The sequence below is a fragment of the Saimiri boliviensis genome, chromosome 12, assembly GCF_048565385.1.
Source record: "Saimiri boliviensis isolate mSaiBol1 chromosome 12, mSaiBol1.pri, whole genome shotgun sequence".
Classification (NCBI taxonomy): domain Eukaryota; kingdom Metazoa; phylum Chordata; class Mammalia; order Primates; family Cebidae; genus Saimiri; species Saimiri boliviensis.
In genome coordinates, this window is record NC_133460.1 from 41,078,452 (window position 1) to 41,105,184 (window position 26,733).

General features: G+C 34.8%; 1 protein-coding gene across 1 annotated transcript in view; it reads right to left on the reverse strand.

Annotated features, from left to right (window-relative positions):
• Positions 1-790: 790 nt before the first annotated feature.
• The window catches only part of TMEM26 (transmembrane protein 26), a 47,485-nt gene continuing 21,542 nt past the window's right edge, over positions 791-26,733 (reverse strand). Inside the window, exons 3-6 of the mRNA XM_003928695.4 lie at positions 25,547-25,660; positions 23,277-23,497; positions 10,213-10,289; positions 791-7,480 (exon numbers count right to left, since the gene is read on the reverse strand). Coding sequence (XP_003928744.1) covers positions 7,056-7,480; positions 10,213-10,289; positions 23,277-23,497; positions 25,547-25,660 — 837 coding nt within the window. The 3' untranslated portion in view covers positions 791-7,055. The remainder of the gene's footprint in view (positions 7,481-10,212; positions 10,290-23,276; positions 23,498-25,546; positions 25,661-26,733) is intronic.

The window sequence follows — 26,733 nt, forward strand, 5'->3', positions numbered from 1 at the left end:
TGGAGATGCTGCTGGTCATTGCGTGGAACACAGGAAAGGAGTAGGTTGGGAGTTGAGTGCGGTAAGACATATACAATTACATATATAATTGAGTCTGTGATATTTGCAGAATATCTAGGGGAAATGCAAATCCAGGCATAGAGTCCAGAAAAGGAAAGAGTTTGGGGTTAGAGATACCAATAAAAATCACTAGTTATAGGAATTAGTTGAAACCAAGAGAGCCAATGGAATAATTATAGAATTTGACCCAGCTGTTCGCTGCCACTTAGGTCATATGGGGACTCTTGCATAATAGAGAGAAATATTCTTTGCCAGAAGGTATAAACAACCCCCAAGATCCCAGAGCCACAACCATCTGAATTCTTCAGCTATGCATTTGGCAGAAACTGAAAACCAGCATCCATAGAGAAAACATATTTTGTCTTGTAGATCCAATTTTCCTTGCCCAAAATTCTTAGTTTGGATACAAAGACTATATGATATTTGACATATGGTTGGTTTAGGAATGCTTGTTTCCTCAATAAGTCGATCAGATTTGCATATGATCCATTTGATCACTTACCACAATCAGTTATAAATTTAGTAAATACTTGGCAAAATTATAAAAGCTTACATACACAAATTAGATGGGCTGTGAATACAGACATGGAAACAGATGCATAGATTCTTTCTGAAGTTTTCTCTGTCAGGGTTCCTTCAGTTCTCAATCTCTTCTGGGGAAATCAGCATTGACGGTGTCATTCAAAGTGAAATTCCTTGATGGTTTGTTTTGGTGACCCTATAAATGTCAGGAGTGTGGAAGTGTTAGACTGGCAGCTTCAAAGTAGTCTCTATGGTACTCATCAAGAAAGACCCAGTGAATCTTTTTAATAAGTTTGATTTTTCTGTGCTCTTCTATATCTATTCATTATTTCATTTCCCAAGTATTTGACACTTCTTAAGGCAAGCAGAATTTGACATGGTTTAAGCCCTTGATTTATCTAAAACTTCTCAAGATTATCCTTAGTTATATTGCAAAGGTCTTTATTTTCTTTGGTGAAAATAAATGATGTGCTTTTACTTTATTTGCAAAATGATATCAAAGCATCTGTACATAGCAGTAAGCGCAAGTAAAGGTTACAAGTGGTGAGGTTTTCTTTGTTATAATTACTTTTAACATTACAAAAGTGATGTATAATTTTAAAATTTCAAGCTATCAAAGATAAAAAGTAATTTTAAAAAGGGAATATCCATGATCATTAAAAACTTGATCATCATTTCATATTTATTAGCCACTTGTGAAGGTACAGATAACATTTACAAAAAGAGTAACATACTAACTTTTTCTGTATCCTTATTTTTACTTAACAGAATATTTAAGCTATTGTCTCCTATCAACACTATGGCTCTACTTCATTCTTAAAACTGACATGGTATTATGTAGTAAAGAAGTTCCATTATTTAACCATAACTCTATTGATGGACATTATGCTGCAACTATAAATTCTGAACAGCCTTATGCACACATTTTTGCACACACATATCTGTAAGATACAGTCTTAGAAGTGGAGTTGCTAGGTCAGATGATAAATGTGGTTTTTTTCTGACTGCCCTTGCCAAATTGTCTTACAAAGGAGTTGTACCAATTTACACCCTCACTATGAGTAAGAATGCCTACTTCCCTTGATCCCCTATAGTGGAACATTCTAAAAAACTTTTGAGTCTTTGCCAACCCAGTAAGTAAAAAATGGTTACCCTGTAGTTGAGTCTGCATTTCATTGTGGTTTGATTTGCATTTCTTCAACTATTCCTTTTTCAGTGAATCAGATACTTACATCATTTTTTCCAGTGATTTTTTTTTTTCTTATTTGTGAGAACTTTTTGTTCATTAAGAAAACTAATGCTTTGCTATATTTGTTGCAAACAAATTAACTCAGTTTGTTGTTCAACTTTTGAATTTGCTTATGGTATTTTTAAGATGCTAAAATTTTTAATTTTATGAGCTGAAATTTATGAATCTTCTATGGTGTCTCATTTCGTATCTTGCTCAAAAAACATTCTCACCATCACAATAAAAAAAAAGTTTTCAGTCTTTATTTTTTTATCTTAAATGTTTAATTATTTGCTCTATCTGGAAATGTTTTGGACATAAGGATTGAGGTAAGAATCCAATTTAGTATTTTCCATAACCTAAACTATTTATAATATCTTACCCCACCCCATGATTTATCACATTTCAGAATCCCTTGTGTAGCTTGGTCTATTTATTAAACTTATTCTGTTCAACTTTTTTCCTGTTTATTCATATTCCACAACCAAATTGTCTTGGTTTTTATAGCTGTATAATATATTTCAACATATTGAAATATCTTTCTTGTTTTTCTACTTTCTTTTGGTATTTTCCAGCTATTCTTTCATGCTTATTTTATCATGAAATCTTTGGAAGCAGCTTGTGCAATCACAAAAAAGTTAATATCTTGTTGATAGCATGATGAAGATTGTGCTACTTGACCTACTTATAGATCAATTTAGGGAAAATTGAAACTTAAAAAACAAAATCAAATCTTCTTACCAATCCCCATAAAATAATTTCTTATTGTTAAATTTTACAAGTATGGCCCTCAAAATAATTTTAAAGTGTTCTTCACGTGGATCTTATACATTTCTCAAGTTTATTCCTATGGGTTTTATGGATTTAATTTATATGTAAAAGAAATTTCTTCATCAAGTATATATTCTATGTAATTTTGAATGTTGAAAAGCTATTGATTTTTGTGTGATTTCAGATTATTTTTAATAGTTTCTTAGGTTTTAATGTGTTTTCCTTGTATGTTCAAAACTTAGTCTTCTATGAATCAATGATAAATTTGGCTCCTTCCAATTTCTATACCTCTCATTTCTCTTTTCTGATTTCTCTGACTCCTTTCTCCAAAAATGTAAATAAGAGTGATGTATTTATGAAACCTTTTGCCATTAAGAAATTTTAAGCTTTTATGTAGGAAAAAAATCTGTCAATTCTTCTGTAGCTTCATGTCTTGTTTCAGAAGATTTTTCCCATCCCCCACAGGCTAAAGACACATTGCATATTTTCTTCTAATATTTATAGTTTTCATTTTACATTTACATCTTTAATCCATCTGGAATTTATTGCTATATATTGCAGGAGATAAAAATCTAACTTTATTTTTTCCAGATGGATTGCAAAATTTCCCAACAGCATTTGTAAAATTGGTCAGCCTTTCCTCACTGGTTTGAAATGCCACTTTAATCATATTCTAAATAGATCAGTTTGATTTTTTAAAACCAGAGTTTTAAAACTGTAAAGGAAATGAATTGAAATAGAGAACAAAGACATGAAAAGCCAGCAAAAAATCCACATTAAGATAAAGTTGTGCACACACTATTTAATGCATATAATAAAATACAAAGGCCACTAACAGCAAAATAGTATAAATATAAATACTCCAGAGAAAATATTCTTATATGGTATTCTAGTAAGAAAGATTCAGAGGATGGAATGGATACTCATAAAATATAAGACCGTAGCAGTTAATTATTCAAACATTGTGTAAAGTTACTCCCTGCATATGGAAAGTTATTTGAAGCCTCAAAGCTGTAAACATCCTCCAGCTGCCTAGTTTAACCCCAAATCAGATGTTTCTGAGAGCAAATCAGAATGTCCACTGAGTAAAAAGCAAAGTCTGAAATTAAAAAAAAAAACAACAACAACAATCTTCTTTTCTTCTTGTAATTCAAGACTGTTTGGTTTATCATTTGCGTCTCTGAGTCTCTGTAGTATACGTCACCATCCCTCTTCCTTGGCACTGGAGGAGGGCTAAAGTGGACAGAGACCTGGCATTTGCAATTCTTTCACTCTTTTCACAGGAAAAGTCAGTTAAGAATTATCAAGAATTAAGTGCCAAACAGATTATTACATTCAACTCCGAAACCTGGATAGAAATCTTAAAGCATGTGCCCCTGCAAATGCATGGCTCTCCAGAGCTTTGAAAAGCTTCAATTAAATAGTTAACAATTAGTATTACAATAGTGAATCCTGATATTCCTTGGCCATATCTATATGGTTCTATAAGGCTTGAAGTGCTATTTGTTAGTGGAACTAAAATAGAGCTGAGAGTAAATTTATATCAGATTCTCCACTGGAACATTAAAAAGAATGTTATTGGCCAATTCAAAATTTTATTTTATTATGCTATTGATACAGCTTAAATAAAAATTAAAAGAATAATTAAAGATAAAGACAGTGTACTAATATTACTATGTCAAGTCATGTCCTTTGAGAGTCATCCAGTAAGGGCAAAGGAAACTCACAAGATGATCATGAGGTGTGTTTTCACACAGTATCATTGAAACATGCACATTGCCTTTTCTTTTACAAGTAGAATGATAAGTTTTTAGGAAGGATATTTCAGTGAGCTTTAATCAAGCAATTAAATAACAACGAAGGCAATAATAGCAACAGCACCAACAGCTTCAAATAAGCCACTTTCTTCAGAGGTTGGGGATTAATCTGTTGTGTGTCTGGGTGAGGGATTATGATAGACAGGATGGCTTGCATCACATGATACAGGTGACTTACTATCTTATTACAAATAAAATGCAAATGTAAACAAGTCCCAAGATGTCAACACATGGGAGGTAATCGATGTTCCAGCCACCTTATAACAAACACTTAGATGTTTTGAAACATTACGTTATTTAGCATTCCACACTAAAAACAGGCAACTAACTGAATAAATCTGTAGGACTGGCTATTATATAATTTAGGTTTAGGGTTTTTTTCCCGAATAAATTAAAGGAATGCAGATTTTTTTTTCCTACTATAAAAGCAGCCAATCTAAGAGGGTGGGAGTACTGGCAGCTAGGTTAACAAATGCTGCCCTAAGCAGATTTTCCTGGAAAACCTTGCAGAGCCTGTGTCTATTTTTGCCACTATTAATTGCCAAGATGGTCCTGGATGCCCTTTGACTTCCTGACCCTCTAAATAAAGCTAGACTTTAGACAGGCTTTTTATTTCTCAGGCCAGCAGAAGAGTGCTAATTACAAAATACTTTAATTTAAACACTAGAAACTCATTCACGAACCCAAGCCAAGTCTCGGATTTGAAAGCATTTAAAAATATCCTTGCAACAGCCGTACTACTTTATACTTTATCTATTTTTAGGGCCTCCGTGTTTGTTTTGCTGGAAGAAAAAAATTAAAACATGAAAAGTATGCCATGAGCAAATCTGCAATAATAAGCAGCACATACATGTTGTGGAAGAAAATATTCAACATAAAGCAGTCAACATAAAAACAGATTCTGCTGAGGCATTTTTATAAATAGCAGTTATTATTTTGCTTTCAACTGCTGAGCACTTTAAATAACATGCCCTTAAAAGTTGTCAAGTGCTCTACTTCATATAAATATAATTTCTTGATCTTAACTTTCATGAAATTATTATGGAAAATTATAAATGTATTCCATTAGTTCCACGTGTCATTTTACAGTCATTATATTGTTAAAATTAGAAGCACAAGGAAGAAATAAAAACATAACAATGGCACTGAAGAAGGCATTTATGAAAAAATATGCATGACTCTGTATAAAAACAAAATTTGTTGACAAAAGTTTCTATAAAATGTTTCAAATAGGCATCATGTCACCCAGAGATTTACAGATAAAATTGTCCCAACTGGCTGTCAATAGGTCATACCAATTAAGAGCATACGCTACTTAAATGTCCCTTTGAATTCTCGAGTATACTAATTTGGGGGGATTAGGTTTTGAACCCAAAACAACAGTTCTGGAACTGCGTGCCTCATGTATTTACTGCTATACAGCAGAGCAAATTTTCACACTGTATCTTTAAAAGCAAAAATCACTTTAAAAGGTTCTGAATCACCTCCATCTGGAAAGTATCGAGGTATGTAAAGGAAAAGGATGGCTATTTCAATATCAGGAAAATGAAGTCTTAATGCAAGAAAATAAAGCGAATTGCCCGATTTCCACCACGGGGTAGCACATTCCGACTCCCGTGACTCAACAAGAGCTGTTGGCCGTGGGTGAGGCTGATGCAATCCTCCATCACCGTGTTCCCTGAGACCAAAGGCCACCCCCAGTAGTGGCGGTTCAGAGAAGCTGCAGCTTTGTTCGCTACTGTGGCAGACACCAGAAACCATGGTAACACTTACAGGGCCCGAAACACCTTTTTTCACTGCTTCAGAGCTTCTCTGCCTCAGCCCACATGATTCGACTCGGCAATGTAGAAAATGGTAAAGTAGGGTTCAGAAAAATACTGACGAACCCTGCAAATCATGTTCAGAGTAGAAATTGTGACTTTGCTAGCATTTCACCAGTATTTCCTGCCTCTCAACTAACAGATACGTAACCAAAATGGCTTGCTGTGAATTGTGTAGCATCCAAGCCAAAAGCAATAAAATTTCTGTAAGAGCATATGCGCCATGGCAGAATACAACATCAGCCCGGAAAAATGATTTTCCTGGGAAGGCCTGTGCAGCGATGAATAGGGCTCTCTACGATACGGAAGCTGGGCAGAGATCTTCGCTGCTTCCAGCCCACAGTGAGGTAATTTTAAAGGCCCTTTTCCCTTCATTTGTTCTGCATTCACTGAATGTACATTTTTTGATGTCAGAGGGACATTGCAGAAAAGATCAGACAAAATAGTCTGACAATGGAGCCAAAGTTCAAAGCTTCTCTATTTTCAGGTAGCAGCCGCGACAGTTTGTCTGCACTAAATCTTTCGAGGGCAGGTCACTGTAACCCCTTCCACAGCTTTTCAAACAGTTCAAGACAAACAAATCACTTAGTCGTTGAACAACGGGAACATCTGATACCATCACACAGACGTTGTAGCAATAGTCACTCATCAAAGTTTCTTCCATTCCGTTGAAAAAAAAAAAAGAAAGAAAATTCCTCGGCTTTGGTTTAAGATCACCTTTTTAAGTTGTTCTTTTTGAAAATTATTACATGCCAAGGTTGGGGGAGAAAAAAAGATCCTCCCTGTAAGAAGAACCAGAGAGTCAGGTTCTAGCCGAAGACCACTGTCAATCAATAACTACGGGGTGGGGTGGGAGTCCTCGGAGGTGACTGGGGAGCCCCTCAAAGGAAGAGCCAGGCCCTCCTCGGACGCGCGCCGCCCGTCCCGCAGGGAGGGCCCACTCTCGGAGGTCCGCCCCCGGCAACGGTGCTCTCCTTGCGGGGCTTCTGACCGGCTTCTCAGCGAGGCACGGACCGCCAGTGCCAGCACCGCCAAGCGGTAGAGCTGCAACACCACCACGAGGAAGTTCTTCGCGGCAAAGAACACCAGCATCTGATTGATCACTTTGAAATAGGTCATCAGCATGAGACGCACGACAAGGAAGGGCCCATCTTGTATGAAGACGCTGATGCCGATGTTCCACAGATCCGCACTGCACTGGCAAAAGAAGAGGCTGGGAAACCCCCTCTCTGTCACAGACACGGGGCACACGACGTTCTGTACTGAAAACACAAGACCGACGAGTTACGAGCTCTCTTGGAAGCACAGACATGTAAGGCGATGACGTGGGGACGAGTCATTAACAATGGGGGCTGTGCAAGTAACGATTCTGTGATCTAATGACAGAATGGAAATCAACTGGAATTATCCAGTAATTTAAATCGGAGTGAAACAAGTGAAAGCACCCTGTTCTGTGGCTTGCACCCATGTAGGAAATGTAAGAACATGTAGTTCTTACCCTGGGCAAAGCACAATTAAATAGATTCTAGGAGCCGGGCATGGTCGCAGGTGCTCATAGCCCAAGCTCCTTGTGAGGCTGAGGCTGCACCATGAGGGGAATTAAGGAAACTGCCATTGTGATCCTGGGGTCCACACTGGAAGGAGCCCTCACAGTTGCATGATCAAGGTTTCAAGTCAGGAAGCATGACTGTTGCGTTTTCTAGCAGCGAGTTGCTGGCCTGGTCACTTAAGCCTTCCTGGGTCACAGTTTCTTCCTTTGAAAACTGGGATAACAATCATATCTGTGAGGAGAAGGGTCCTTATTCATTGACTCATTTTGTTTCCAATAGAATAACAGCCGTGCTTTCTGTCCTCCTTTTCCTTCAATCTTCCCCTTAGGATCACAAATGATTTGATTGATAAGCTTGGGAAACCAAGCAGAGTGTAAATGGCTCTGAACATTCTACATCCTCTTCTTAGGATCTGTTAGTTTACACACTCAGTCGTGTGCAAATTGTGCTGTGAAAATTCAAGTGCTTATATTCAAATTCAAACTTAATTCATGTGAAATGTATTTTTCAAATGATGGAGGAAAAAAAGTCCTGCATAAATGCCATTGTCATTTTATTTTGTCCTAATTCCTTGTGCTTTTGTTTCACAGTTTACAAGAAAGACTGAATATAATTACTGATTTTCTAGTTAAACAAAAGGAGGTCCAATCAGCAGAAGAAACTTTTGTCTTAATTTCTCAAATGTAAATTTAATTCAGGGTCAAGGACAGAAAATAATCCTTTTATAATAATAAAGCCTTCCATTTGGAGTTTTCAAACAAAGAATGTCTTCGTCTACTGGAGCCTGCAAATATTATGAAGCTGCTTTGATATGGATGAACATAATGTACTATTTGTTGGAAAATACAATAATGATTTAGTCAGAAGTAACATTTGGTCTTTGTTTTTCAAACAGCTGCATAACATTATCACCCTTGAAAGTTTACAAAATGTCTTTCTTAAATACAGATTTTCTTAGCAAGGCAATAAACCACACCATACGGGAGGGTGAGGATCAGCAGAGTGAAAGACAAAAGAGGAACCAAGGTAAGATCAATGGTGCCCTTTCTGAAGAAACGAGGGCCAGAAAATGGCTCCCAAAGGACTTTCTAATGGTATTAACTCAATATCTAAAATGATGGCACCTAATATTCTATAAGTGGACACCAGCTTGATCAATGAGTATAGCAGCATACCTTCCAGAGCACACTATGACAAACTCTGTGTGTGTGTGTGTATGTGTACGTGTGTGTGTGTGTGTGTGTGCGTGTGTGTGTTACTGGCATCTATTTGTTTGTAATTATTAATCAGTGATTCTGTTTTTGGTATTTCTTAAAAGCCACAGCAACTTTTTCCATCCATTTTGTTAAGAATTCCAAAAAGTGAATGCTACATTTAAAATGGCCTCAGACCTCTGAGCTTACAAAAGTGAACCAAAAAAGATGGAGAAAAAAAGTTCATATCCTTGTCCTAAGGGTTAATTCTAATTCAGAGGCTGTCAAGTAGGGTGTCATAAAAAATAAAAAGTCAGGCTGAGGAAAATGTGATTATTAATTTCTAGAATTTCTTTGGAGTAAAGTGACATCCAGGAGAATTCTCAAAACAAAATTCCAGGGTTCCAAGAAGTTTTGGGACAACCCCAGATCAACACTGCTCAATTGAACTTTCTGTGATGGTAGAAGTGTTTCATATTACTGCTGTCCAATATGGTAGCCATTGTGGCAACTGGGTGGATGAAATGTGGCCAGCGTGACTGATAAATTGGACTTTTAATGTTTTAAATTTTTAATTAATTTTAATTTAAAGAGCCATGTGATTGGTGGGTCCCCTGTTGGACAGTGCAGCTCTAGATCAACACTAATATAAAATGCCTGAGAAACAGATTATGTCTTACAAAATCTTAGAGGTTTATGTTTTTATTAAAGTAAGACCAGTGGGATTCCAGGGACCACCAATGAGGACAATTTTAACTGCTCCCATGCCTTCTGAAGTTCTAATACATGGGTCTGACAAAGAATGAAAATTACTTCTTACAAATAATGAGAGATACAACTTTTATGGCAGCAACTTGCTAAGTCAACTGTATTATTACTACGTCATGGCAAGAATATTCAACCCTATTGACTATGATTATCATCCTCATTACATGGATGAAAAAAACTGAGACACGGATGTATGACCTGGTTTGCAGGAGGTCTTATAAATCATAACTGATGGAACTGCTGTTTGAAGTAAATATAACACTGTGCAATTATCTGCTCTGCTATCTTAAGCTCACCATGTACCACAATGGATCCACTCTTCTTGGTTTTACTAAGCTTCAATCTACTTTCCTTCTAATCTGAACTAGAACTAACACTGGGATATAGACATGAAGATGCTCTCATTCGCCTTCTTAGCTTTAGCATAGTTTATAATCAAGAGGTGTAATTTTCTTTTCTTTGCACAAACATCAAGATACTTACCTGCCAGGTCAAGTGGAAACTGCAGCATGCTCCAAGTCCATATAACAAGGATGGCATAGACTAGTGCAGGGCTATTCCTAGAATACAGACCAAATTTTAAATTTGTAATAAAAAGTATGATCCCATGAGGAAGAGAAAAATCTTCTCAGCTCATTTTTTAGTATATCTTTAATAAACCTCTTGTGGCCAAAATATCCAGTGATTTAATAAATCAGGGAAAAAATTTCTTACATGATAGTAATGGAATAATAAAGAAGAAGTGAAAAATAAATAATCAGAGACTGAAAACCCAATGTATGCATGAATTATGACAAAGCCTCTTGGTCCCTTATTGCTGTCTTTAGTTTTGTCAAATTAGGGAAACATTATGGGAGAAAAATGATAGGGGAGGAAATGTAGATATTGACATGGATATTCAAATGGCTGATTTCAAAGAATGTCAGCAGAGGAGATTAATAATTATTCTAAGAAACCAGGGATCTAATTGAAAAGACATTTCAAAAGAGCTAAATGATGCTCAAAAATTAAAAACACAACATTGAAACAAAATTGTCATTAGACAGGGAAAAGTAAAGAGATAAATCTAATAAGCAAAGATGTATACCAAATAATAGAATGTAAGGCAAGGAATAAGCCTGTTTCATTAACCACTGTATCCTCAGTGCCTAGAACAGTGCTTGATGGATAACAGGCATTCAACATATATTTGTGGAAGAAATGGTTGAATGCACAGAAGCAGAGTCTATACTCAGACTGATATATGAATGTCCTAGACCTAGGAAAATGGTCATGAAGACTACAATCAGAAAGAATAGAGGTCACAGAAATGCAAAGGATGTTAAAAAGGGTCACATTTATTTTTAGCAAAGATAGAAAGGAAGTCATCCATTTGAGCTTGGTGGTATAATAAGAGATTTTGTTTTCATCTTCTGTCAAGAGAGATTTTCAGATTGGAGAAGTCTGAAAAGCATCAGGGAGGAGTAATTGAAACCAAAAGAAATGAGGTGATTGTAAGGAATATCTTTAAATGCTTCAGGTGTAGAGGTATTAAATGCAAAATTACATCTCTAAACTCTGAGAGAATTTGTAAATGAACTTTCTATACCATCATTATCTGTTTTGGCAGTTAATGGTGGAGACAAGGTTGGTGATAGAAAAATAGTCTCATCTTTCAAAACAAAGCAGAAATATGTCTTAAAGTGCAAAAGGCACATTTACTATTAATCTCTAGTTAGATTATAAAAATTATTCTTTAAAAGATTTCTGAGAGCCCTTTTAGAAACAGACATATTACAAAGTGTCATCACAGCTTCTGTGAGAAATATTGCACTCAACTAAACTTAGCTCCTATTTCTAAAAAATACAGTTAAGATTACCAAGCAGGTAAAGCTATAAAAGTTGATGACAGACATTCATATTTAAACTAGGTTTCTGAAAAAGTCTCCTATAGTGTCCTCATTAACAAAATTAAGAAATATTCCAGGTGTGAATACTGTTAGACGGATTTCTGTGTAAATGACTCCCCGTAGGGAGACTCTCCAATGGGCTGCTGAAGGCTGTGCTTTCGATTCTTTTCTACTTCACATTTTATCATGACTTGGTTGACATTGATGGAAGGCTTCTCCTATGCACATATGGCATGGAGCGTGGATAGAAAACCAGTACCCTGGAAGACACAATCAGGATTCCAAAAGAAGTAACTGGATGACCTAGATTAGAATAGAATTGGATACAAGAGATAGCATTTCACAGCAGCAGCCATAAAAAAAGGGCTCAAAGATTTTCCCTTACTATTATCTAATTATGAGTCCACAGTATGACAAAATTTACAATTTACCAAAATCAAATAAAATCATAGGTTGCTTCACAAAAAATATAATGTCTAAACTTTTAAGTGGAAATGCCTTGGGAATTCAGACTATAACTTTCCCACTTTACACTGTCAATATCTATACACAACAGATCTTCAAAAAATGCCTGACTTTTTAAATAATGTTATATGCAGTTTCTGATTTCAGACGTAGACGCCAGGCAGTTTGCTAAATGTTTAACTATATGATTACACTTAATCCTCATACTGACTCAACAAAGTAGACACAATTATTATCTCTATTTTACCAAGGAGGTAAGAGAGACTTGAGAAAACTTGTCCAAAATAATCTGGTTATGAGTGTTGAGAGCAGAAATCAAAACTAGACAACTGATTTCAGTATCTACCCTTTTAACATTACATTATATTATTTCCATGAATGAAATGGAAACTTTTAGTTCTCCTCTATTCTACAATGTTCAGAACATACCTGAAATATTATGTGTGGTGCTTCATGTTTTAGGAGAAACATTTATAAAGTTTCCTGTACCAAAGGGGAAAAACCAGGATGGTAAAGGAATTCAGAGTCATGATCTATGTGAAATAGTTCAAGAAAGTGACAACTAGAGAAAATTCCTTAGAAGTTGTATTTCATATGTTTAAGAGCTATAGTGTGGAAAAGGAATGAAACATTTCTTTTGACTTGAGATGGCCAATTCAGGCTCAAAAGATTTCAGTTGTATCTGTAAGAATTCAAATTTCATCACAATAGCGGAACGTAGTTTCTAATAATATTACCTCAAATAGAACAAGTTGCCCCTTCGGGTTAGTATATCTTCTATTCGTGGAATTTTTCAAACAAAGCCTATAGAAAAATTTGTTGAGGATATTTTGGCAAGGATTTTTCAATAGATACAAAAGAAATTTTTCACAAGATCGTTGCTTTTGAAGTTTCCTCTAGTCCAAAACTTCAATAATCCTACCAAAAACTATGTGCAATTTGCCTGCGAGGCAGTAGAAAGTGGTGGCAAAGCAGGGGGCTTTGGTGCCAAGAGACCAGAGTTCTAACACCAGCTCCACCTCTCACTGAAAAAATAGAATGTGAGACTCTTATTCCAGACTGATCAGTTATTAGTTATATGAATATGAATAAGTAGTTTAACAACTGTATACTTTACCCATTTATATTGTGAGGAATACAATATTAATAGTTATTGGATTATATGATAATTTTATTAAGTATATTATTTAAGTATGTTAAACATATAAAGCTCCTAGAACAGCACGTGACACAAGCTATTACGGTAGATCACTACCAGTTAGTTATTTTGGTTTCATGTAATCTTGAGACTTTCTTAATTTTCCTTGCCTGACATGCCTTTGCTTATAAAATGGTGGTAATAATGCTATTTACCTCATAGTGTGAATGTAAAGGCAAAATAACTTATTAAATTAAAATATTTAAGACTTCTTAGCACACAGTGAGTGATAAATAAACATTACATAATTGTAGCAGTGGTAATTTTACTGGTATGTCAACACACTTCTTAAAATCTTTATATATTATTCATCATCCTACAAAACAGGGATAAATGATATACTAACCCTAGCCCTAAATGAATTCAACTTTAACCACACAATAATGAATGCATGCTTTTTGAATATGCATATATTATCTATGCACACACAAAATATGGAAAAATGTGATGTTGACATACTAGTAAGACATACTAGTAAAATTATCAAACACAATTTTGGAATAGTAAGTCAGAAAATTTTTAAAGCAGGCAGAATTATTAGATTAGATAGTAAAAATTCTCAGCAAGGTTAAATGTTAGAATGTAAATAAATCAGGGATATTAATGGCAAACACTGAAGATCTGCAAAGGAATTTTGGGGGTTGATTTATTCTCCACTGTCCCCATGTGTGTAATCTGCCTTCACAAATGTCAACTGAGAAGGATGTAAGTAGACAATGAACTTGATTCAGAGACAGACAAAAAAAAAAAAATCTTGGGAAGTTTAATTATTGAGATTAGTATCACGTTTCTATTTGAAAAGCTAGGAACATAAAAGACTGGCATTTGGCATATCAGCACACTCAATCTGGTGGTTGAAAATAAAAATAAAAAGTCATATTTTGCCAATTTGCTTCGCTATTTCTTTTTGGAAGTGTAAATATCTTTGTAGAAAAGAGAGAATCAGTGGATAGAATTTGTCTAGTTTCTTTTTTAATGACAAATACAATCAGAAAAGAGAAAATAATTAAAAAGGAAGAAAAAATGAAGCATTAACCTATCCTAGAAGAAATATTTCTGCATCTCTTCCAGGTGAAAGAGAGATTGGCCTTAACTCTGCAAAATAAAGAGAAAGCACAATATAAACATAGGAAGAGTCTCCTTTGTATGGTTAAGTAATCAAAGTGAAATGTTAGTAATGCTGTGAAAATAAATGATCTATTAATATGTTGGAGAAAAAAAAAGACTGCACAAATTGATCTCCAAAGATGTAAATGACCAGGGAGCTCTTCGTGGCAATGATGCTGAAATTCTGACTTAGGAAATTTTGGAAGGTGGCTATAGCAAAACAAAAAGGTCAACAAATTATCTTCTCAACAAACATGTATAATACTAAAAAAATTGTCAAAAACAACCATTAGAGCTTGGAAAATCAACCAAAGGCAAACAATAAATTGAGTAACATTTATTCATGAAAAACTAGCCAAGCTTCAAGTAAGAACAGTGAAAATCTGAAGCATTCTGACCCATATATTCATTCCCCTATCCCCAGCTTGGCTATGTTTGTTTTTTGTTTTGTTTTAATTGCACTGAATGAAGTTAAACAGATGAGGAAGAAGTTATTCAAGGCTATTGCAATACAGAAGAAAAGATTAAACTCAACTCTGCTAAAACAAAAAGTAGCAGAGTTTTCAAAAACTGGAGTGACCTACTTGAACAGTACTGGAGAATTTCAGGATGGAGGTTAGTAAATTTGATTAGGCCACTTGTGTTTGGTAATTGACATTTTTCAAAATAGGATCTTACCCTCTTACAGAGGCAGGAGGATAGGGGCTCCAACTTTCATTAAGACTGCATTTTAAGAGATGGCTCCCAGGTCCTTGAGAAAGATATTGTTGGATTGCAAACTGGCAAGAGGCAGGAAAATTTACATCTTAAAGGGACAGAAGTAGAATTTATGATATCAAGTTTCTCTTCATAAATCCTCTATGAAAAGATAAGTTAGGGACATATATTCAGAAAAAAGAATGTCTGAATTTGATTCAGACAGTTGTGGGAATGGTAAGACTATCTTGATCACTTAAAGTGGTAATTTTACTAGTGATGGCTTTAGAGTGGAGGATGAAATCTCACACTCAGTGGTATGTCAATGAAGGTAACAAACTTGATTGGAAATTATTTTAAAAACCTGTAGCTTGCTACTTTGAGATTGCAATCTCAATTGGAGTGAATAACAAACTAAATTTAATAGAGATTCTTAAAATGAGAGCTATAGAAGGGCTAGATGAGTATTCCTGTAAGCTTGGCTGACTGAGAAACTGCAGGCATGTTCAGGGAAGGCCCAAAAGAGCCTAGTGAAAATCAAAAGCTGAGGCAGACATGAAAACATCTTGAACTCTCAATGTGCTACCCACTCCATGCACAGATCTTCAGAGAACAGAAGTCATAAGGGCTCACAGTAGTTGATTACAATCTGCCCAAATTACTGGCTGATCAAAAACTACATAATTATAGGTGTAACCACTAAGATGTCAGCTAAAAATAAAGCTAGGAATTTTTGGAAAATCTGAGACATCAGTGACTGCAATCCAAGGATATTTAACAATTCAATTTTGCACACCTAAATACAGAGCCCCAAAATGCATGAAGCAAAAACTGACAGTATTTAAAAGAGACAGTATTTAGACATTCCAACAATTACAATGGAAGATTTCAGTATTCTACTTTCAGTAATCAATAGAACAACTAGACACAAAATCAGTGAGGATACAAAAGAGTTGACCAACACTATTAACCAATGTGTGTAACTAACATTTTATAAAACTTCCAACCAACACCAAGTAAAAACACATTCTTCTCAAGTGCACACAGATCTCCAGATAGGCTGTATAGTAGACCATAAAGTAAGTCTCCATAAATTTAAAGATTGAAACAATTTAAAGTAGATCCTCAGACTAAAATAGAATTAAAGCAGGAACAGCAGAAAATAGTCTAAGGGATCCCCATATGCTTGGAAGTTAAACAGCCAATTTCTAAACAACCCATGTCAAAGAAGAAATCACAGAAAAAAATGGAAAATATTTTGAACTGCATTAAGTAAAAAAAAAGACATATCAAATTTATGAGATGCTGGCAAAGCAATGCTTAGAGGAAAATTCATAGCTTTAGATGTGTATAATAGAAAAGATGAAAGGTCTCAAGTATAATAGAAAATATGAAAGATCAGTAATCAAAGTTTCCCTCTGAAGAAATTAGAAAAAAAAGAAGAGCAAATTAAATCCAAACAAGCATAAAGAAGGAAAAATTAAACATCAGAACAGAAATCAATGAGGTGGAAAACAGAATAACAATAGAAAAATCAATAAAACCAATGGCTGGTTATGTTTAAATATCAACAAAATCAATAAACCTGACCAAACCAAAAAAGTAAATAACAGCCCTTCCCCTAACCTCCTAAAAAAAACAAGAAAGAAGGCAGAACTTGCTAAACTTGAGAATAAAAAGGAGGGTACCAAATGTCATTCCACTGAAATTAACACATGTATAGTGAATATTATGGACAATTTTATGGCAAAAATCTACAACTTAGATAAAATGGAAAAATTCCTAGAAAGTAAAATGTAACCAAAACTGATTTAAGAAGAAATAGAATACCTAAATAGACCCATACAAAGTAATAATATTAAATTGATAATTTTAAAAATTTTCCCACAAAAAAACAAACAAAAACCTTAGTCCAGATGGCTCCTTAGGTGAATTCTATAAAATATTTAAAGAAGAACTAAGACCAAATCTACGTAAAATCTTTCAGAAAATAAAGAAGGGATGCTTCTTGAGGTATTTGATGAAGTCAGCATTACCAAAGACAGAAAAAGATATCATTAGAAAAGTATACTACAGATCAATATGCCTCATAAGCAAATGTTAGCAAACTGAATCCAGTAACATATAAAAAATATCACAGACTAGGTACAGTGGCTCACACCTATAATCCTAGCATTTCGAGAGGCTTAGGTGGGGGGGGGGGGGCTGATACCAGGAGTTCAAGACCAGACTGGTCAAAAAAGGGAGGTCCCATCTCTACAAAAAAATATAATAAATTAGCCAGGTGTGGCATGTGCCTGTGGTCCCAGCTGCTTGGGAGACTGAGGTGAAAGGATTTCTTGAGCCCAGGAGATCAATGCAGTGGTGATCACACTGGGTGGTGCCTGGGTCTGGGCTAATGGGCAACACTCTGTCTCAAAAAAGAAAAAAGAAAAAAAGATTATATGTTATAATAAAGTGGAGTTTATCTCCGGGAGTCAAGCTTGCTTTAATATGGGAAAATTAATTAGTGTAATATACCATTTTAATAGAATAAAAGACAACCAACACAAAATTATCTCAATAAAAGCAGGAAAAGGATTTAACAAAATTTAACACCAACCAAAAAATAATTCTCAATAATCTAGAAATAAAAGGGAATTTCTTCAAACTAGTAAAGGGCATCTATACAAAATTCACCACTACTATCATCTTCAACAGAGTAAGACAGAATGCTTATCTCTTGATATTGAAATGTCCACTCTTATTACTATTTGACTCTGAAAGACATTCTTGCCAGTGCCATAAGGCAAGAAAAATAAATTAAAGGCATACAGGTTAGAAATAATCAAAACACTCTGTTCCCAAGTGACATGATCCTATAGGGAGAAAACTTAAGGGATAAAACTAATAAGCAAGTTGAGCATGGTTGTAGTAATAGATCATCATACAGAAGTAAACTGTGTTTCTATTATGGCAGTGAAAATAAAATTAAAAAAATAATTCCACTAACAAGACCATCAAAAAGAATAAATACTTAGGAAATAATTAAGAAAAGCAGTACAAAACTTGTACACTGAAAATTACAAAACATTGCTGAGAGAAATTAAGGAACATCTAAATAAAGGATGAGATATTTTTTGTTCACAGATTGGAAAATTTAATATTGTTAATATGACAATTCTTCCCAAATTGATCTTCATATTCAATTTATTCTTTACCAAGAACATGGTATATATTTAAATTTTTTTTTACCTTTTTTTTTAGAACTTGAAAAGAGAATCATAACAATTATATTAAAATGCAAAGCACCTACTATAGCTAAAACAAATTTTAAAAGAACAATTATGGAAGACTTACAATACCCAATTTCAAAGCTCACTATGGCTACATAATCTTGATAGTGTGGTGTTGGTATAAAGATAAACATATAAAGCAATGGAACACAACAGAAAGTCTGGAGAAAAATCTTTACATCTGTGATCCATTGATTTTTTGACAAAGATGCCAAGACAGTAAAATAAGAGAAGAATCCTTTCAACAAATAGTATTGGGAAAATTAGTCTCAGCTGGAACAGGACAGTGCCAAAAGTGAAAAATGAACTTGGAACCTTACCTCCCACTGTACACAAAAATTATGTAAAAATTAAAACACAGCTCAGACTGGGTGATTTATACAGAAAAAAGGGTTTAATGGACTTACAGTTCCACATGACTGGGGAGCCCTCACAGTCATGGGGGAAGGCAAGGAGGAGCAAATCACTTCTTACGTGGATGACAGCAGGCAAAGAGAGCTTGTGCAGGAAAACATTTTTAAACCATCAGCTCTTACGAGACTCATTCACTATCACAAGAACAGTGCAGGAAAGACCTGCCCCCATAATTCAATCACCTCCCACCGGGTTCCTCCCATGACATCTGGGAATTGTGGGAGTTACAATTCAAGGTGAAATTTGGGTAGGAACACAGCCAAATCATATCAATAAGAAAACAAAAGAAATGATATTTTTCATTTAGGGTTAGGAAAAATATTTCCTAGATATGACACCAAAAATGTGAAAGAAAATATTAATAGATTTGAACTTCATCAAAATTTTTAAAACATGTTTTTCAAAAGACAACATTAAAAAATAAAAAAACAAGCATATACAGGGATGAAATACTTATATTTAGATATTTGATAAAGGACTTGTATCAAGGATATATAAAGAACTCTTACAACTCAATAATAAAAAGACAATCCAATAAAACAGGAACAAAAAATTTCAACAGTCACATTGCCTCACATTGCCAAAGAAGATATATGAATAGTTCATAATACCATGAAAATATGTTCACCAACATTAGTTGTTAAAGAACTGCAAATTAATGTTCCCAAAAGATATCACTACACATTTATCAGAAGGGTATAATAAAAAAAATCGGAGAAAAAACAATTGTTGATAAGGATGCAGAGAAAATGGAATCCTCATACATTGCTGGTAGAAATATAAATTAATAAAGCTATTTTAGAAAAATCTCATCGGATTATTAAAAATTAAACCTGTACTTAACATACAACCAGTCATTCCACTCTTAGATGTCTACCAAAGAGAAATGAAAACATAGCCAGGCAAAAGTCTGTCAGTGAATGATCATAGCAACATCATCCTTAATAGCAAAAAGCTGAAAGTTCTCCACATGTACGTCTGCTACTGAATGGACAAGCAAAATGGGTATAAGCATTTAATGGAACACTATTTAGCAATTAAAGAGGAGCTAAACATGAAACAACATGGATGAATCCCAGAAACATTATGCTACATTAAAAAGCTGCACATAAAAGAGTACACATTCTATAATTCAATTTCCATGACATTTCTGGGAAAGAAAAATCCACAGAGCATAAAGTATATCAGAGGTTGCCTGCTAAGAGTACATATTGGCCTGTAATTCCAGCACTTTGGGAGGCCTAGGAGGGCAGATCACCTGAGTTGGGAGTTGGAGACCAGCCTGACCAACATAGAGAAACCCCATCTCTACTAAAAATACAAAATTAGCCAGGTGTGGTGGCACATGCCTGTAATCCTAGCTACTCAGGAGACTGAGGCAGGAGAATCTCTCTTGAACCCAGGAGGTGGAGGTTGTGGTGAGTCGAGATGGAGCCATTGCACTCCAGCCTGGGTAACAAGAGGGAAACGCCGTCTTGAGAGAGAGAAAAAAAAAAAAAAAAAGCGAAGATTGACTGCAAACAGCCACAGGAACCTTTTGGGAGTGATGGAAATGTCCTAAACCTGGATTATGGTTATGGATAAACAAATCTATAGTTACTAAATATCATTAAACTATATAATTGCAGTTGAACTTTGTTATTTAAACTATAACTTCATAAAGCTGTTAAGACAAAAATTGAAGAATCAGAGGATTTACAAGCCCATGTAAATGCATAAAACAGATAGATGAACTTTAATGTGAGCCAAAGGAAGGAAATGTATTTAGTAAAAAACAGAATTTGACATATTAGCTAGAATATAGGCGAAAGATTTAGACATTGTGGTAATGCAGATATCATTTTAGGCTTCATCCTAAATCTATCAGCCCAAACTATGAAATAAAACATTAGAGAAAAACTAAATGTCATAATAATAGGCAATGCTGAGTAGGCTACGATGAAGTGATTCCTTCTTCTATTAGATATAAATATATTTTACTTATGTATTAAGATTATTCTTCATGATTATCCTCTTGAGCTCAAAGGCAAAGGCTTCCCAGTGGGAAGGGATTAAGGGCCTCCTTCTTTGTAAACATAGATATTTGCAGTGTCCATTCTTATGATATAGGTGAAACCCAAAACGGGAAATCAGAATGTAGAAGCTAATTTTTAGGAGAGAGAAAAATTTTAAATTCTTTCTGGGCTTTGACTTTGGGAGGGCTTTTGTGAGGATGGATGTTTGAGTAATAGAGGCACATAGGACTTGAATGGGAATTACAGAAGGCTATTGTCACAATGTGGTAATATTACAAGTGAAAATGACTTCAACCTGAGATAATGACAATTGAAAACAAATTTTAAAAGCATTAACCATTAAAAACTGTGATATAATGTATTGAGCTCCATTAAACATCAGCTTTCCTGGGATATTATACAAGTTTAAAATCATAAAAATACGTATTTATAAAGCGTTCAGATTAATATATAGGTGAGAGGAAAGTCGGACTATTTATGGTGTCTTGAAACATCAAGTGCTCCCTTAATTCTTGCTAAAGTGAGGCAGTCTTGATCGGGATAGGACTGCGTGTCAGTTTACTAACACTTGCTCATGGTTTGTTCCCCAATCTCTGCCTTGCTCAGTGCTTGACACATATTAGATATCCAATCAGCAGTGAGTGAGTGAAAAAATGCCTTACGGTTTTCGAGATTTGGGGGTTTTTGTTTATTTCGGGTTTTTGTTTTGCTGGGCAATTCAACTTTTATTCATGAAATTATTTAATATTCAACCTTTATTGGAAAACACAGATCTATAAATTGCTCCTTGGTGTCATTTCTGGAAGGGACTACTAATAGTTCATTAAGATAACTGAGTTAGACATTTCTTGCAATGTTATGATTGGCCCCACAAAACATATCTCTCCTTAATACCTCCTTTATTATCCTATGTTTCCTCTCATCTTCCAAAATGTTCTGCATGTACATCTTTATTTCTATGTAGGTGGAGTTAATTATCTTTCTATTGTGATGTCCCTGTCATCATAGATGTTTATTTTTATATGCTCTGTCATGATTTCTTTGTTTTTCTTGTGACAACATCAATTCCATTTGAAAATACAGGCTGGGCATCATGGCTCATGCCTATAATCCCAGCACTTTGGGAGGCCGAGATAGGTGGATGTGAATCATGAGGTCAGAAATTCAAGACGAGGCTGGCCAATATTTTACTCTACTAACAATACAAAAATTAACTGGGTGTGGTGTCCTGTGCCTGTGACCCCAACTACGCAGAGGCTGAGGTGGAAGAATCACTTGAACCGGAGAAGTGGAGGTTGAGGTGAGTTGAGATCATGTCACTGCACTCCAGTCTGAGCAACAGGGCGAGACCCCGTCTCAAACAAACAAACAAAATGAAAAAAAAGAAAAGAAAAAAAAATACTATGCAATGTAAAACACTGACCATATGTAAAACATTAAAACTGCAGAACTAAAATCAACACTTTGAAGATAATGAATCAATTTAGATTGGTTTTAAAAGGATATGTCAACTTAATAAGCTATAAGAAAAATTAGTATAGATGAAACAGGAAATTATCTTGTAAAGGTAGCTCGTGGTTATAAATATAATTTGTGCTATAATTGGGATATTAAATTGGGACTTGGTAAGTTAGTATATTTTGTTGAGCTTTATGTTTTGTTGTTTGAGAAACACAGCATAAAGTAAACTGTAGCATTAAAAGCCAGCCTCATTCCAATTTATTTTTATGGCATAGTGCAAAGCAACCCAAGCTTAAAGTACATTCAGGCACTGAGACTTAAATCCCTAATGGTAAGAAAGTCGTTCCATAAACAGATGTGATCATGGGTTCTGAGTTTATTTGCTTGTGGCAAAACTAAAAGTACCAACTCAATAAGTTTTAATTTATAGGTATCTACACCAGAAAGCCTTTGGGCACTTTGAACAAAACTGACTAAAAATAAAATTTAGTAAAATAAAATCTTATCTGCCCCATTCTCCATTTACACCAGAGAATGCAAATCCCCAAACGAATAGGGAGAGATTTCTCCACGTCTTCTCTCCGTGCTCTCATAAATTACAGCTGTGCTGTGTTCTAGGAGAGGACTTTATGATTGGCTATGCTTCTGACATTTGGGAATGGAAAGGAGGCGCTGGGGATGGTCATTCCACTTCAGAAGGTTGTCAGAGAACCATGACTCTATCTAACCTGTGGTCATGAAAACATGCAGAGCTTTTCTGTTCTTGTCCACTGGGAATATTATGTGTCCCTTTTTCTAGCAGAAATCTCCCTTACGTATTTAAAAAAAAAGAAAAGAAAAGAAAAAACATTAAGACTGTGCTGCTTTCTGATATGTAACTAAATAGCAGCAAATTCTCTGATCCTAACATTGCATGTGAAATATACTGAAAATTCTTATTCATGTGAAATGCAAGTCACAGAACAAAGAGACAAGTGCATGGTCTTAACCTTGAAAACAAGGTGTTTTTGCTGTGAAGAATGCTCACCTCACATTTTGTTCTTCTAGGGTCTCACTTGTGAATTCCAGTATGTCAGCGGCTGTCCCCACAAACATAAGAAGAAGTTGAGAGAGTTGATCTCGAGTGATCCCTCCTCCAATGGGTAGAAGCCATCTTCCAATTATTAGCATTAACAGGAATGTCTGATGGAGTCCCAATGTCCAAACTTTCTCACATACTGTAGATAAGTTATTCACAAAAACTTTGGCCTGTTTAACAGAAATGCCATATAGACAGAAGGATTATGAGCCACTACCTGAGAAAGAAGTATTTTCTTCACCGTTGCTTTCAATCAGGAGTTTGCTTTTGTGGACAGTCATTTTCAGTAGTTATTCTTTACTGACCAAAGAAAGTAAAAACGCCTTTCAGCTGAACATTCTGAAAAAAATAAAAAACTAATGTGGTCCTTAAAATGGGGGTGCCTATAACTAGCAAGTAATTTAAGCCTTAAACTTACTAGTGGGATTGTACCATATGGTATTTAAAGAACCAATTTTACAATGTTTTAAAGATCATGTCTCATTTTATTATACTGTGTAGCAAAGAATAACACATAGCAAAGTTTTATAAAATACACATTAATATCACAAAAGTTTCCTATATTTTTCTTTAATAGATTTTTAAATCTGAAAGAGATATTTGTAGCATTGTACAAATCTTCCCTTTTTTTGCCTTAAAATTATATCTAAACATAAAAATATAATAATGTTTACCAATTACTTAAACATAAAGAAAGAGAACTATAAAATTATTATTTTTATTCTGAGTACTTAACATGTTATTCAATAATCCATAAGTTAGCAAGTAAATTTTACTCTGCCATTATTCTTAGACTCAGAGAAACTTACATGCCACTGTATTCTGGATGACAACTCTTGCCTAATTACCTTTTAAATAAGTCTCAACATATACTATTGCCCCTACAAAGACTTAGGTCTTAAGTGGATAATGATTCCAACTTATTTATGCAAGTGACTTAACTATGCTTGTGCAAAATTCATTTACCTCTCTTCATCACTTGCTGATATCAAATGCAGAAGGGAGGATAAAAGATGACGCACGATGCTATCCTGATTGAAACCATACATGAAAATCAATAATCTTCCATTTGTACACTTTCTTATATTACTACTATGAAACTTCACATACAACATATTTAATTAATACAGGAAGCACATTAGTAGATATGAATATATTTGATTGTCATATAAGAACTTAGAGAGAAACTAAGTGATTTGTCCAGAGTGATATAAATAGTGATGGGAGCATGAATTAGAACCCAAGGTTCATTCCATTAAACTTCACAGAACTAATAGTATATCTTATTATTGAAAGTATGTTTCAGTGATTGGGGCCTTTTTCTCTTTAAATGGGTGATGGTCAGTTTGCCAAATAGGAGACTTATGAAGAAAAAGGAAGTGATTGTTTTGGCTAGAAATCTCCATTTTATTGATAAACATCTACAAACTACATATGGTGGAGTTCCTATCTAATTCAATAAGACAAGAAAACAAAATAAAAGGTATAGGGATTGGGACAGAAGAAATAAAACTGTCTCTGTTCACAGTTGACATAATTGTCTGGGTAGAAAATCCCAAAGAACTGACCAAAAAATAAACTCCTGGAACTAGTAAACATTTATAGCAAGGTTGTGAGATAAAAGGTTGATATACAAAAGTCAATCTCTTTCCGATATACTAGCAAAGAATAAATGAAATTTGAAACTAAAAACAAAATGCCATTTTTATTGGCATCCCCAAAAATGTCATGTAGGTAGGTCTATTAGTTTTAACAAATGTGTCACTCTGGTGCAGCGTTTTTATGGATGGGAAGCTGTGTGCGAGCACAGAGTAAATGGGAAATCTCTGTACCTTCCTCTCAATTTTAGCCATGAATCTAAAATTGCTCTTAAAACATTAAGTCTTAATATTATCATATCCTAATCTTTTAATTATATCATTCCTTCACAAATGTATATGTCTCTCATTGTGCACACTTTATCCTCTTTAAGGGTTTCTTAATGATTCAGATTAAATATATCTATTAATACATATAAAACATATCAATGTATATACTTATGCAGGTTAAATAGGTTTAATAATTTAAAAATATTATTATTTTATGAATTCCTGAGCCAAACAATCGATAACTTCTTTCAGAAAAGAATTAGCTGGGAGAGGTATATAGCATGTAATTGAGGATTATACCACGTCCACCATTTACTAGATCCTTTAATACACAGTGGAAAAAGCTCTCACCGTCTCAATGAGATCATCAGCTCCATTGGTTTGTTCACTGGGTGTCAGTGTTTGATTTGAGGCCTCTTTTCTGCTGGTGTTCTGTGATGTTCCTTCAGCCTGGAAGCTGCAATACTAAGAATGGGGTCGGGGAAGGCAATTACAGCAGAAAATTAGTGCAATAAGATAGAGCTCAAAATGGTTTCAATCTGTTCATGAGATTATGAGCAGATATGCAGAGCTTATATACCATATGCATAAACATTTCCAGAAATCGAAATATGGGCTTGAGGTTGAAAACTACTTTTTAATTAATCCGAAAGGAGCATCAACTATACAAGTCTTATTTTTGCATAGGTCAATGAGGATGTAAATATTCTGAGTCTGGGTAGAAAATCCCAAAGAACTGACCAAAAAATAAACTCAGATTGGTAACTAAGATTGGTATAGATTGGTAACTAAGATTCCTTTATTGAACCCTACAAGAATTTAAAACCAAACAAATAACCAGTGATGGCAATAAAACATATATGATCCTGGTCAAGGAAACTACAGTGCTCTTTTTTTCTTTTTCTACCTTTATTTTATGTTTTGGGGGTTCACGCGCAGGTTTGTTACGTGGGTAAATTCCATGTTGTTGAGGCTTGGTGTATGAAGAATCCCATCACCCAGGTAGTGAGCATAGTACCTGATAAGTAGCCTTCCAATTCACATTTCACTCCATCCCTCCCCTCTAAAGTAGTCTCCAGTGTCTGTTGTTCCCACCTTCGTGTTCATGTGTATTCAATTTTTACCTCCCACTTATAAATGAGAACATGTGGTATTTGGTTTTCTGTGCCTGTGTTAGTTTGCTTAGAATACTAGCCACCAGCTGCTTTCGTGTTGCTGCAAAGGACATGATTTTGTTATTTTTATGGCTGCGTAGTATTCTACAGCATGTGCCTATGTGTGTGTGTATGTGTGTGTATACAGTATTTTAAGAGTTTGTTTCTTATCCAGAAACCTCTTTATTTAAAATATCATTTTCTTAAGTAAACAATCCAAGTATTTTCAATTCTGCCTGTCAAGCACTGTAACAACCTAAAAAATTAGCATGTTCACCCACCAAAACATACATTTTAGTGACAGTTTAAAAACCAATTTAGGTTTATGGAAAATTCAACAATAGACATAAAAATGGCATTTTCCTTTCTTGTTTCTTCATTTTG